Below are 14,054 nucleotides of genomic sequence, written 5' to 3'. Positions count from 1 at the left end.
CCAGTGGGCCTTATGCTCTCCTGTTGAACATAAACATTTCACAAAACTTCAACATCAGACAAGGCCTTTCTGTGTCCACGTGTGCTAAGTAGCTTCCGTCATGTCCAATTCTTTGTGACCCCAGACTCCTCTGTCCATGGGGATTCTCCAGGCAAGAATACTGGAGTGAGGGGCCATGCCCTCCTCCAGGGAATCTTCCCGACCCAGGGATGGAACCTACATCTCTTATGTCTCCTGCATTGGCAGATGGGTTCTTTACCACCAGTGCCAGATGGATTAAGACCAAAATAAGCCACTCAGTAATCATGTTTGAGCACAGACAAAAGTGGCTAAATTACACAAAGCACCAGTATGACTGAGCACCTTCCTATCTTGAATGACAGCTACTTCCTATTTTAAATGACAGCTACTTAGACCCAGTGAGCTCTAACCTCTATCTAGTCTTCCTTTCTGAGAGTTAAGATATCCGGTCAGAGAATAGTCCCACTTCCCACCAATATCCAGAGCAAAGCCAGCTTCCTGAAACCTTCCCCAAAATAACCTAACACAAGCCACATCTTGTCAGTTCTTCCTAAAATCCTCCTAAAGAGAAGCCATATGGTTTCCCAGGGTGTGTAATGAGTACAATTCATTCAACTAGCACAGGAGCATTTTGGGTGATCTGTGGTTGGAGACACTGACAGGTATAAGCATTCTCATTTATTACGTAAAGAGAGTGAAACTCAGAGACATCGAGAAGTCTCCCCGAGACTTCAAAGTAGTGAGGACAGAACCAGCTCTGTAAAGGTCTCTTCTTTCTTTTTAAAAAACAAAACAAAACTGCTGTTTGAAGTCTCTAGGCCTCGATTGTCTCATCTGTAATGGGAATTTAGGTTGTGTTGTATAAATGTTGCTCAAGCTCACATCATCCCCAAGGCAGTAACATGAAAACACTATTAAACTGGCCCCATTTGGGCAAGCTGGGACGTCCTTTAAATGGGTACCCAGAGTGAGTGAAGTCGCTCAGTCATGTCCGACTCTTTGCAACCCCATGGACTGTAGCCTACCACGCTCCTCCTTCCATGGGATTTTCCAATCAAGAATACTGGCGTGGATTGCCATTTCCTTCTCCAGGAAATCTTCCCGACCGGGGGATTGAACCCAGGTCTCCTGCACTGTAGGCAGATGCTTTACTGTCTGAGCCACCAGGGAAATATAGGACTGCAGTATAGGAGGTAATATTTCCACCTCAGGCAAGGGGACCCCAACATCTCGTGGCATGGGACACCCTGGATCTGTGGCTGTGCCAGACACTCCTCTGCTGGATGGCACCGCCACGCTGTCCAGCAGTGAGGACGCTGAAACTGTATCAAAGAGCAGCGAGGGACGGGCCTGCCCCCACGATGTCTTGGAGATCATCTTTGTCCGGAAGGTGGGGGCTTTTGTCAACAAGCCCATCAACCAGGCTACCCTGACCAGTTTGGACATACCCTTTGCCATGTTTGCTCCCAAGAACCTGGAGCTGGAGGATGCGGATCCCATGGGGAATCCGCCAGATTCCCCAGAGACTACATCTCCTCTCCAGGGCGGCTTGCACTCTGATGGCTCCAGCGGGGGCAGCAGCGGCCATACCCAGGACGACTTCGTCATGATCGACTTTAAACCAGCTTTTTCTAAAGATGACATCCTTCCGATGGACTTGGGGACCTTCTATCGTGAATTTCAGAACCAGCCTCAGCTGAGCAGCCTCTCCCTCGACATCGGGGCCCAGTCCGTGGCCGAGGACCTGATATGGAAGCCCCTTGGCCGCCACCTCACCCTCTGGCCTCCTGCCCTCCTTCTGTGGCCATTCCTGCTCCGTAGGCCTGGAGAGTTCTTCCCGCTGCTCCCCCACGCCCACTCCTCCCATCTTGCGGTCAGTCACAGGACAAGATGGTTGAACCGTTACCTTCCTGCGATCGCACTCGAGATTTGCATTGCGCTCCGCGGTCACTATCTTGACTTTGCTTGCGTTTATTTCCTCCTTTTCTCTGCATTCTCATCCCAGCAGTTCTCACACTCTCCTGTTGTTTGCCTGATGTCCTCTACTTGCTGATGCCACTCAGCCAGGCTGCCTAAGCAGCTCTTGCCATCAGCTGTCCAGCTTGCCAGGCAGGTGCCAGGGACACAGGGTGGAAGCAGCAGGAGGATCGAGTGGTGGTGTTCTTGCCCTTTGCTCACTCATCCCCTTGCTCCGGAGTTCAGCCAGGTGTCCTGATACTCACTGTAAATGGGTACCCAGTGGAGTCTTATAAGTTGTCCCATAATCCCTGGCAACCAGGGGGCCTTATAATGACCTAGAAGAGTGATACATCCTGGGAAATACTTCCCTGAGCCGTGGATCCATCCTCACCATCTACTCCTACCCCTTCCTCTCTGTCATCTTCATTCATTTGTTCATATTCCCACAGTATCTGATTTCCTTGTGTGTACTAAGTAACTCAGTCATGTCTGACTCTTTTTGTGACCCCATGTACTGTAGCCTGCCAGGCTCCTCTGTCCATGGGATTCTCCAGGCAAGAACATTGGAGTGGGTTGCCTCACTCTTGCCCAAATGGGGGAAGCAATTCAGAGGGTGAATTGGGACCTCTGATCCTACAACTAGCCTTCCCTTTTTTCACTAACCTCTCTCCTCCCACTCAGTAATGGGGCATCCTGAGGGCCCCATGGGACATCCTGTAAGCCTCTGCATAAATTGTCAGAAGTGGGGAAGAGGGATTCCCCAAACTTTGAGGATTAATATTCTGAAGCTGATAGAGGGGGCTCAGCAAGTATTGCACAAAAATCTAAAAGATAATTTTTTTTTTTTGCCACACCACATGGCATGTGGGATCTTAGTTCCCCAACCAAGGGCTGAACCTATAACCCCTGCAGTGGAAGCGTACAGTCCTAATCCCTGGACCACTGGGGAAATCCCCCTAAAAGACCGTTGTGGGAAAGAAGGAAACTACCTTGATTGCCATCTCCAAGTCTCTGTTAGGGCTGTTTTAGGACAAACACAGTAGAATGGGTCAATTGGTTTCCTGAAATTAAAGTCAGGACAGAAATGACAAGGTTGGGTCAGAGGGAAGGGAGGGGATTTTACTGGTTGAATGGGACAAAGGATTGTTCTCATGATGAATGCTGTCACCTGGCACCTGCTGCCCACGTGATAGTGAACTCACTATAAGAGGAGGTATCAAAACTGAGGCTGCCTGAGAGTTACCTCCAATGAATGCTAGCTTTTAATTATTCAGAAGCCTTCCTCAGATCTTCTTCCAGCACCAAGTCCCTCGTTATACCAACATCTCCACACCTACATTACTCAACTCTGATGGATCTGTTTCTCAGGGAGGCTAAAGGCAGGTGCTAAAGGCAAGCTAAAGGCAGCCTCACTCCTCTCAGGAGTTGGAATTGGAGGGGGGAGCAGGAAGTTCAAGCTGTGGGGCCAGGGCTCTTGTGTAAACAAGGAGGTTCCCCCACACCCTGTGATGTTTCCGCCATGTAGTTTCTCCAAGGATGCCTGAGGCCTTGGGAAGATAGATACCTCATCAGGGGCAGCTTCTGGGTCAAGAGGCCTCCAGCCTGGACCAGATGGAGGATAGCCAGAAGACAGGAGGACACTGGAAGAGATAACGAGAGGCAGACAGATAGATGAGAGATGAGCAAGGAGGAAAGAAGATTTTCTGTTGTTAGGGTGGGAGGTAGGCTTTCTGTTGCTCCCTGGTCTCAGATGGACCGACTGAAGCAGGGAGAGGGGCAGAGTCAGAAGGCCTTCTAAACTAGAATCCTCATTGTACCATCTGTTGTTCATGTGTCCTGAGCAAGTGACTTCACCTCCTGAGGCTCGGCTTTCTCCTTGACAAAATAGGATGAGAATCTCAGATGTTGTAGGATTGACATGAGGCTAAATGAAATCATGCATGTGGAATGTCTCAGGAGAGGGCAGACACTCCACTCACAGTGGCTTGTTTGGTGAGTTGCTGGCTATTGATGCCCTTCTGTCCTGGGGCAGCTCAGTATTGAGAGCTCCTGCCCTTCTCCAGGGAAAGGGTGTCTGTGCAGGAAGGCAGCCCCCTGTGTCCTCTCAGCTCATCACCCAGCTGTGTGCCTGCTTGACATTTGGCTGGACTTGCTCCTGGGGCTTCTGGACGCTGAGCCCAGCTCCCTTCTCCTTGACCCTGGAGCTGAGCACAGAGTGTGTGTGTGTTTGTGTGAGTGAGTGTGTGTGTGTGAGTGGGAAGATGCTTGTCTGTGTCTGGGTAGGTCACTGTGTAATGGTGGCTTGGTGCACCATGGCCCTAACTGGGAGTGACTAGATGAGAATGAGTGAAGACATTGTGGGTCTCACCCCTCACATGTGCCCTGAATTTTACATCTTACAAAGCAACAGAGCACATGGTGCACAGACTTGAAGTCAGATTCCTGGGATCAAATCCTGTCTCTACCACGTATGATTTTAAGCAAATTTCTTAACTGCTTGTTGCCTTCAATTTCTTCATCTGCAACATGAAGCAATAGTAACAGCTCTTCACCCCCTGTTTTAAGACTACCGTGAGGATTAGGTAAGTGAATATGCAGCAAGGGCTTAAGGATAATGCCTGTATCTAGAAGGAGCTAGGTGTTAACTGTCACAATTACTTATTATTATTATTGCTATTACTACACAGGGCTTTGACTTCTCAGGGAGAAGGAATATATATGTCTGTTGCCTCCATGGCTTCCACAGCAACCCTGTGATGTGGTCAGCGCTGATCTCACCTGACGCGTAAAGACACGGGGCTCTGGGGGATTTACATCCTCAAGTACAAAGTTAGAAAAGCAGAGCCAGGACTCAAACTGAGGTGCTCTGGTCCCAAAACCCCTGGGGAGAGAGCAGGAGGAAAGGGGTGGTTACAGGTGATCTTCCAAGGTCCCCTGAGGTCCACTCTGGCAGGCAGCCCTCCTGTGTGTGAAGCCAGGTGAGGGCCAGCAGGTGGCCAGGCTGTGGAGACATGTTCAGCTCCCTTCTTCCCCTTTGCCCCCTCCCCTTACTCCCTTTCCTTCCCAGACAACAGGCTTTGTGCCACAGATACGGAAGCTCTTCCTCTAGCTCAGCCTCTGCCTGGAAGAGTGCCAGGTAAGCAGTATACATCCAGGCAGCTGAGATGCTGCCTCAATAGTCGCAGAAAGGTGTCTCTGTAGTCTGAGTCAAGTGATGGTGGGGGCACCGATGCCCAGAGGTGATGAATCTGCAGGAGACTGAAAAGGAGGACTTCAACTAACATACTGCTGTTCACTTATCCATCTTTTGATTCGCTCTCATCCACTCACAGACCATCCATCACAGGCCATGCCTTGCCCTAGGTGCTGGGATGCTCCCTGAGTGACCATATTGGACAAGATTCCACCTGTGGAATCACAATCTGTGTTTCAACCAAACCCACAAGCAGAGTCAATTCTGAGAAACTCTGTTACTGGGCATATGGCTCTAGCAGTGGAAACAGGAAGTCTGGTTCTGTAAGGAGATTACAGACTGTTCGAGACTGACCCCAGATCTTCCCTTTCCTCACTCCCCTCCTTATCTCCTGCTCCCACCCTTCACCTGGGGTATGAAAAGCACAGTCAGCCACCAGCCTTCCCCAGGAGCCCTCCTGCAAGGCCACGAAGATGAGCCAGCTCTGCCTCTCTGTAGCCCTTCTGGTCCTCCTGGGCACCCTGGTGGCCGGCATTCCAGGGTGTGACACCAGCAACCAGGCCAAAGGTAAGTCTTGGCTCATCTCTCCTCTAAAAGTTGGGGTGGGGAGGAGGGGAGTCCATAGAAGGCACAGGGGAGTAGGGGTGGAGTGATTGTTGTCAACCCTCTCTGGATTTCTTCTTATAAATTGGGCAGTTTTCTCTCTAGGGACATTTTTTCACTCTCAATAGATATCATTGTGTGTTAAGTTTTGGGGGAAAAAAGCATTCCACCTGACTCTACCAGATCAGGGACCTCATCTCTGAGACTCTCTATTCCTGGTTGCTGCCTTGCCCCTGCACCTCACATAGCATCATACAAAATCCGTACTTGATCCTTGTCTCGATTCATGCCCCAGGCCTCCTGAAACGCTAGGAATTCACTGTATTTTTGTAAGTCATGAGATGAGTGAAGGATGGGACCTTAGATAGTGTCCGGATGGGACTGGATTCTAGAACGTGCTGTCAGGTGATTAAAGGGTTAGAACTATCAACCCTGTCCCTCTGGGGAGAGGAGAAGTACTTTGTTCAGTCAACAATGGCCAGTGATTCTATCAAATTACCTACCTCCAATCCTTAATCAAAACTCGTACACACTGGGTTCACAGAGCCTCAGGGGAGGTGAAAACATCAAGGCATTGTGAGGGGGGAAAGTCCTAAGAGGGTCTGGAGGATCAGCTCCCCCAAGTCCCCATTTGACTGATATTTCTTCCCCATTTGTCTGTCCCTGGAGTTTTATGCTTTATAACAACTGAAGACAGTAAGTAAAGGGTTTTTTAGAGTTCCATGAATGACTCTAATAAGTTATTGAACATGAGAGGTGGGTCGTGGAACCTCTGAATTTAGAGCCAGTTGATCACACGTGTAAGTGACTGCAGAAATTGTTATCAACCCTTGAAGTGTGGGTGAAACTCAGGGAGCCAGACCCCACCCTGTGGGGTCTGGGTCACCTCTGTAGATTTAATGTCAGAAGTGAATTGACTCCTGGATACCCATTGGGTATTGGGGAACTGGTTGCTGTTGGTAGAGACCCACATGTTGGGGTCAGGGACAAAACCCAGACTCACTCTTTTCTATCATTGGTGTCTGGGTTGAGGTTCATAGACCAGGGTCTATATTATGTGGAGCAGAACAGTCAGAACTCCTTACCAGTTCTCTGCATTATCCAAATTCCTGGTAGAAGCAGGTGAGTGAGTGAGAGAAGTCGTTCAGTCATAGAGTCAGACATGACTGAACGACTTCTCTCACTCACTCACCTGCTTCTACCAGGAATTCGGATAATGCAGAGAACTGGTAATTTCTGAGTGTTCTGCTTGATTAAATGGGTTGTAACAGGATAGTGTCTTGTCCTGATCCTAGCATTCATATGGTGTGTGTTCTGGGGCAAGTCATCTGCAGTTTCTTCACCTGTACAGGGGGACCAGGTTACATGAGTTTCTTAAAAGATTACCAGTCATGAGTATGAAGAGTTTACACTTTCCTGATCAATGACGTCTGTTTCCCATCAAAATATGTTAGTCCAAAAGACTCATCTATCTAATGTAGATCATTTCCTCACCACCCCTCTAAAAAATTTATCTTTCTGATATGATCATTTCTCTATTATGAAATTAATCAGAGAGCTGAGTGACAGCTGAGTGTCTTCCCTCCAAGGCAACTGCAGGAAGAGCAGGAAATGCAATACTTTTCTGAGTTTGCTCGTGGGGCCAAGACTGCTTTTTCCAGGCTGGTACAATATTAATCAAAACTCAAAGCTCTTCTTGCCTCCTGGCCAGACTATTATTTTATTTTCCTATCAAGATATAGAAAGTTAGAAGTAGACTCATAATTATATAGGCAGGCCTCATCATCAAATAGACTAACAGGAATTTTATTATATCAGCATTTTCAATGACTGTGCACTTGGCATGAGGATGAAATGGGAGATTTATTCCCTTGATAAATATTCATCAAATACTTAGGCTTTTTGTCCACACAAAGCATATTTCTTGATATAGGAAAACAGCTGTAAACAAAAGATAGTAAAATAATATGCCTTCTAAGAGGGATACAGACAATAAAGACGGGGGGAAATCCTATGCCAGGTCATGATGAGTGTCGTGAGGAAGGTGAGTTATGGGGATTCAGGAGGCTGTAGAGGATCAGGGAAACCCTCTGTGATGAGGAGACATTAAGCAGAAGCTTCCAAAAAGGAGTCTAGTGTGTTTGAGCAGCAGCCAGGACCAGGGTGGCTGGAGCTGAGTGGGTGAGGGGAGGGGAGTGGAAGGGGATGAAGCAGAGAGGCCATGGGGGCAGGTCATGAGGAACCTTCTAGGACTTTATAAGGATAAAAATTTGACTCTGAGAGAGCTGGGAAACCACTGAAGAACTGGTCACGGGAGCAACGAGATACAACTGGAGTTTTAACAGGGTCCTTGTGGCTGCAGTGTGGAGCGTGGCCTCTAGGGGGTGAAAAGCAGGGACAGGGGACCCCTGGGCAGGCGGCTGCAGGGGTCCAGTGAGCCATGATGAATATACCTGTGTTGTTCCCTGGGTTGATTCCAGTTCTCTTGAATAACCTGAAGATATCCTGCTATGTTAAGATATCTAGGGAGGCTTCATCACAAATCATGATTCATTAAATCTTTAGTCATTTGTGATTGATTCAACCTCCAATCCCTCTCCCCTTCCTGAGATGTGGATACAATGAAAGAGGGGAAGGTAGGAATGAAAATTCCCACACCCAACTCAGGCAGTTGTTTCCCCTAACAACTTATTCCCATTCTTGGCTTTGGTTGAGGCTTTACAAAACTCATCTCCCTCACATGATAAAGGACTCCCCTTTGCTCTCATCTCTTAGGAAATTCCAATGTTTTAGGAGCTCTGTGCCAGGAATGGGATGCGGACCAAGTTAATACTTCTTTTATATGTCACAGTATCAATATTTCCTCAATATTCTATTATTCCAGTCTCCATGAGGTAACCAAAGTAAACACCGGTGTGTTTTTCTACCACGCCTTTCTCCATTTACGGCATGATTTCCTCACACTTTTGTAATAGTGACGGGTCACGCAGCCCTACTCAACCATTGGCTGGCATCCAGGTGGGCACCTTCATCAAGGGGTAACTGTAAATGAGCAACCCTTGGTGGTCCAGTTTAGCCATTGCCACTGTCATTGCCACAGTGGGCTCTTCGCCCTCCCCTTCTTTTGTATAAAAGGAACAGGAATTTATACTGTGGGGAAGATGGTTTTCTTGAGACAGTAGCATGCTATCATCTCCGTAGCCCCAGTTTCCAATTAAAAATGTTATTCTTAGTTCCAGCAACTCTTCTCCGGATTATTGGCTGGCCCTGAGGTGAGCAGAATGAGATTGGGCTCAGTAATGCTTTCTTTTTTAATGATGGAAGTTTCAACCACACACATATATAGAAAGCATAGTATTATAAAAGCCATGGATCCATTGTCCAGCTCCAGTAATTTCTATACATGGAGAGTATTTTTATATGCGTCCCTCTTTAGTGTTACTTTTGAAACTAATCAGTAGCATCATGCTAATTAATCCATAAACATTCATCAATGGCATGTAATTATTTATAATATTGCCCTGTCATTGTCACACCTAACAACATTAATAATAATGGCCTGGAAAGCAGGGGATCAAAAGGCCTTTTCACGTTTCACACTTCTGCCCGCCCCCCATCACTCTCTATCACAAACTGGTGGTTTTAGTTTATCTTGTAGACTGAGCTGTGATGACCTTCCCTCTTTAACCGAGATCCTCCCATCCCTGCAGCCCAGCAGCCTGAGTTCTGCCTAGAGCCTCCATATACGGGTCCCTGCAAGGCCAAAATGATCAGATACTTCTACAACGCCAAGTCTGGGTTCTGCGAGACCTTTGTATATGGTGGCTGCAAAGCTAAACTCAACAATTTCAGGAGCGCGGAGGACTGCATGAGGACCTGTGGTGGTGCTATTGGGCCCCGGGGTAAGACAGGGGGCAGGGCAGAGGGAGAGGGGAAGGGCTCGGGAAAGTGGTGGTGCTCAGAAGGCCACACACCTTTCCAAAAAAGTGATTTTTTTCCTCGCTGCCTCCCAAGTGAAGTGGCAGCAGTATCCGTGGATTGAGCGTGTCCTCCATGGACCAGCTTGGTGAAAGGTCACCCCCTAGAAGCCCCATCATCATAATCTGAGCCTACTCACATGCTCCCATTTTTCAGATAGGAACACTGAGTCAGTCACTCTGCAGAGCAAGTCTGGAGTGCTCTTCAGTGCCCCACCTCAGCCTGGAAAACTCCCTTGCTTATTGATGGTTACCCTGGTCCTGGGAGGACTGTGGTTGCACATTTCAGGGATGGTCTAGGACCTGTCAGGGTGGACAGGGTCCAGGTCTGGGCCTTCAGGGATGTCAATCAGCAAGTTCCTTTCTTTTTACAGAGAACCTGTGAACTGTGCTCCCCTGAGATGCTGAAGTATGAGGAGGACCCACCCAAGGCTGGCCTCTAGCTGCTTCTGAAAAATTTCAGCCTCCTTTTCTTTCTTCTCAACCCTCCCCTCCTCAGCAGAAATCTGTCTCTTTCCTTCCTCCACAGGTCCACTTACTTTAGCCCTATCTCATCCAGTTTGTTCTAAGCACCCTGAAAGCAAATCTTCCCTTTATCCCTCACACTTCCCACAATTTCTGGCACAAAGAAGACCGTCCAGAAATATTGCAGGAAGGAAGGAAGGAATGCAGGAGCAAAATTCCCCATGACTGGAGCATCTGTAGAGTCTGAGATTTAAATCTGGATTCTTGTCCTAATCTTCCTCCTCACGGCATGCTTACCTTCATCCTCCACCCCACCATCACTGCTCTCCCTCTACTGGCGAAAGTAGAATTTCCATCATTGAATTTTCAGCTCAGTGGTGGGAGAGGTCTTTTCATGAACGAAGCCTCCTCCTCACATTGATTTGAAGGTCTGTGGCTTCAAAGAGTCTGGCCTTATCTTTAAATAAATTCATATTTTAATTAAACTAACTGGAGTGGATTGTGTTGTTTGCAACTAACAACTTTAACCCATAGGAAACGGTGGTCTTTCTCATTTTATGCAGATGGGTGGGCAGCTCCCCATCACCTCTCCTCAGACTCAGCCCTACCAAGTAGAAGGAGCCAACCCCTTACACTGACATCTACCTCTTATGGCCGTGCCAGTGTACATGAAAAACTGGATGAGCGACACCTCAACAAGAAAACTTTTGTCCTTCACTTCTTGGGCCAGGTCAAACTTCAGGGCATGTTATTTTCCTGAATTCTCAGAAGGAGAAAAGAAGGAGCATGAGGCTCAGTTGTCAACTTGTCCTTAGAACCCCCTCCCCTGTCATTGTTTTGGGATAGGGGACTTCCAAGTCTAGCTAAAGAGGACCAAGCTCACATTTAGTGAGCACTGGCCATTTGCCAGGCTCTGTGCTTGTCATTTCCCCAGATTATCACTCCTTCTCCTTCCTTTCCCCTTTGGTAACCATAAGTTTGTTATCTGTGTCTGTGAATCCAGTCTTATTTTCATACCACATTTCTTAAGCCAGTCATCGTTGATGGGCACTTGCATTGTGCACGTCTTGGCTATTTGTAAACGAGGCTTTTATGCACCTTGAGGTGCGTGTATCTATTCAAATTAAAGTTTCTTTTTTCCACATATATACCCAGCATAATATAGTAGTTGATGATGTAGTAGTTCTATTTTTAGCTTTTTAAGGAAATTCCATACTGTTTTCATGGGAGCTGCACCAAGATACATTCACACCAACAGTGTACAAGGCACTTTCCTTTTCTCCACTCTCTCTTCTGTATCTTGTATTTCTAGAATTCCCAATGATAGCCATTTGACTGATGTGATGCTTTATCTCATTGTCAGTTTTTAAATTTATTTACTTTTTAATTTAAGGATAATTGCTTTACAGAATTTTGTTGTTTTCTGTTAAACATCATCATGAATCAGCCATAGTTTTACATATGTCCCCTCCCTCTGTGCTGTGCTGTGCTCTGCTTAGTCACTGATTCTTGTCTGACTCTTTGCAACCCCATGGACTGCAGCCCGCCAGGCTCCTCTGTCCATGGGGATTCTCCAGGCAAGAATATTGCAGTGGGTTGTCATTTCTTTATCCAGGGGATCTTCCAACCCATGGATCGAATCCAGGTCTCCCGCAGTGCAAGTGGATTCTTTACCATCTGAGCCAAGAGGAAAGCCCAAGAATACTGGAGTGGGGAGCCTATCCCTTATCCAAGGGATCTTCCCAACCCAGGAATCAAACTGGGGTCTCTTGCATTGCAGGTGGATTCTTTACCAGCTGAACTACCAGGGAAGCCCTTCCATTCTTCTAATAATTACCAATGTTGATATCTTTTCATGTGCCTGTTGGCCATCTGTATGTCTTCTTTAGAAAAACATCTCCTTAGGTCGTCTGCCCATTTTTAAATTGGATTTTTTTGTTTTCTCAATGTTGAGTTGCAAGAGCTGTTTGTACACTTTTGATATGACCTCTTATTGGTCATGTATTTTGCAAATATTTTCTCCCATTCAGTACGTTGTCTTTTTGTCTTGTCAGTGATCTCTTCCTCGCTGCCCAAGCTTTTAAGTTTAAGTTTGATTAGATAGGGTTTCCCTGATAGCCGAGTTGGTAAAGAATCTACCTGCAGTGCAGAAGACCCTGGTTCAATTCCTGGCTTGGGAAGATCCCCTGGTGAAGGGAAAGGCTACCCACTCCAGTATTCTGGCCTGGAGAATTCTATGGACTGTATAGTCCATGGGGTTGCAAAGAGTCAGACACAACTGAGCAATTTTCACTTCACACTAGATCCATTGGTTTATCTTTCCCTTTCATTTCTTTTGGCACTGGAGACTGATCCGTGAAAATATTACCCTGATTATGTCCAAGAATGTTTGGCCTGTGTTCTCTTCTAGGAGTTTTATGGTATCTTGTCTTATATTAAGGTCTTTATTCCATTTTGAGTTTATGTTTGTATTTGATACGAAGAAGTGTTCAAATTTCATTGACTTACATTTAGTTGTTCAGCTTTCCCAAAACCTTTTGCTGAAAAGACTGTTTTTTCTCCATTGTATATTCCTTTCTCCTCTGTCATAGATGAAGTGACTCTAGGTGCAGGAGTTTATTTCTGGACTCTCTATTCTGACCTATTCCATTGATCTCTATGTCTGGTTCTGTATTAATAAAATACTTTTATTGCTTTAGCTTTGTACTATAGTCTGAAGTCTGGAAGAGTCATGACTCAAGCTTTGTATTTTTCCCCCAGGATTACTTTGACACTTCGGGGTCTTTTGTGGTTCTGTACAAATTTTATGATTATTTGTTTTAGATCTGTGAAAAATAACTTGAGTATTTTTATATGATTTGTCACTATAATCCTCATTTTCCAGTTGTTTTTGTAGTTATTTGCTGTTCATTTCTTCTTTTTGCTTTTCTTTTTGTGGCTTCTTGATTTTCTTTTAGTATGCTTAAGTTCCTTTGTTTTTAGTTTTTGTGACTCTATTCTGTTTTTGATTTGTGGTAACCATGGAGTTCAAGAATGTTGACCCACAGCTATACCTCCTTGCTTTACACTGAAAGTCACTCAAGTTCAAACACATTCTAAAAGATTTACTTTTTACACTCCTGTCCTTCACATTTTGTGATTTTGATGTTCTACTTTACATTTTCATGCTGATCCTTTTACTGTTTATCCTGTCAGGATTGCTTTTACAATTTTTAATTGTTTTTTAATATCTGTAGTGGTTCATTTAAATGATCTTCCATTCTTCTATATATTTGTTTTTCTTATTGTGATTTTCCCCTTTCCCTTAGATTCTTCCAGTCTCAGTTTTCAACCACTCCCTATGGAGAGCTCACTTTCTCTTGAGTATCAGGTGCCAGATAGCAGCATTCATCAATAGAACACTGGTTTACTCCACTGAACCAAAATAACTCCCTCTCACTTTCAGTTCTGGCATTCAACATTGGTCTCGCCACAGCTCCCAAAAAACCCATTGACCAATTCTGCTGCCTTTGTCCTAACACAGTCCCACAGACACTGGGAGATGGGACTCAAGGGACTTCTGTATCCCACCGAGTGTCTTTTTGGTTCTTGGAAAATATTTGCTAAATTCCCACCACCAACTTCAGATTCTCAAACCTGAAACTTCAGGGAAGCTGTACTGACAGCTCGCAGCATTTTATTCTGAGGCTGTTAGAGCTACTGGCACCCCCCACAAGGGAATCCCTCACTGGGGTGGAGGAGAGAACTTAGTGTAAGAAGAGGAAGATGGTCAGTAGGATCAGAGCTTCCAAGTCACCCTCCCAACTTGTTTTCCCCTGTTGGGCAAGAGCTGTGGC

The 14,054-nt window shown here is 46.2% G+C and overlaps 2 protein-coding genes across 2 annotated transcripts; both read left to right on the top strand.

The window, feature by feature from the left end:
* Positions 1 to 1,258: 1,258 nt before the first annotated feature.
* LOC129625240 (autophagy-related protein 13-like) lies at positions 1,259 to 2,074 on the top strand. Its single transcript, XM_055543352.1, has one exon. The coding sequence runs from the start codon at positions 1,259 to 1,261 to the stop codon at positions 2,072 to 2,074; it is 816 nt and encodes a 271-aa protein (XP_055399327.1).
* Positions 2,075 to 5,424: 3,350 nt separating this feature from the next.
* LOC129625117 (spleen trypsin inhibitor I) lies at positions 5,425 to 10,954 on the top strand. Its single transcript, XM_055543263.1, has 3 exons — positions 5,425 to 5,740; positions 9,487 to 9,678; positions 10,128 to 10,954. Exons 1-3 carry the CDS (start codon positions 5,647 to 5,649, stop codon positions 10,136 to 10,138), a joined length of 297 nt encoding a protein of 98 aa, XP_055399238.1. The 5' UTR covers positions 5,425 to 5,646; the 3' UTR covers positions 10,139 to 10,954.
* The last annotated feature ends 3,100 nt before the right edge of the window (positions 10,955 to 14,054 follow it).

The sequence above is a fragment of the Bubalus kerabau genome, chromosome 13 (genome assembly GCF_029407905.1).
Source record: "Bubalus kerabau isolate K-KA32 ecotype Philippines breed swamp buffalo chromosome 13, PCC_UOA_SB_1v2, whole genome shotgun sequence".
NCBI lineage: Eukaryota > Metazoa > Chordata > Mammalia > Artiodactyla > Bovidae > Bubalus > Bubalus kerabau.
This window is presented reverse-complemented; position numbering and strand designations above follow the sequence as displayed.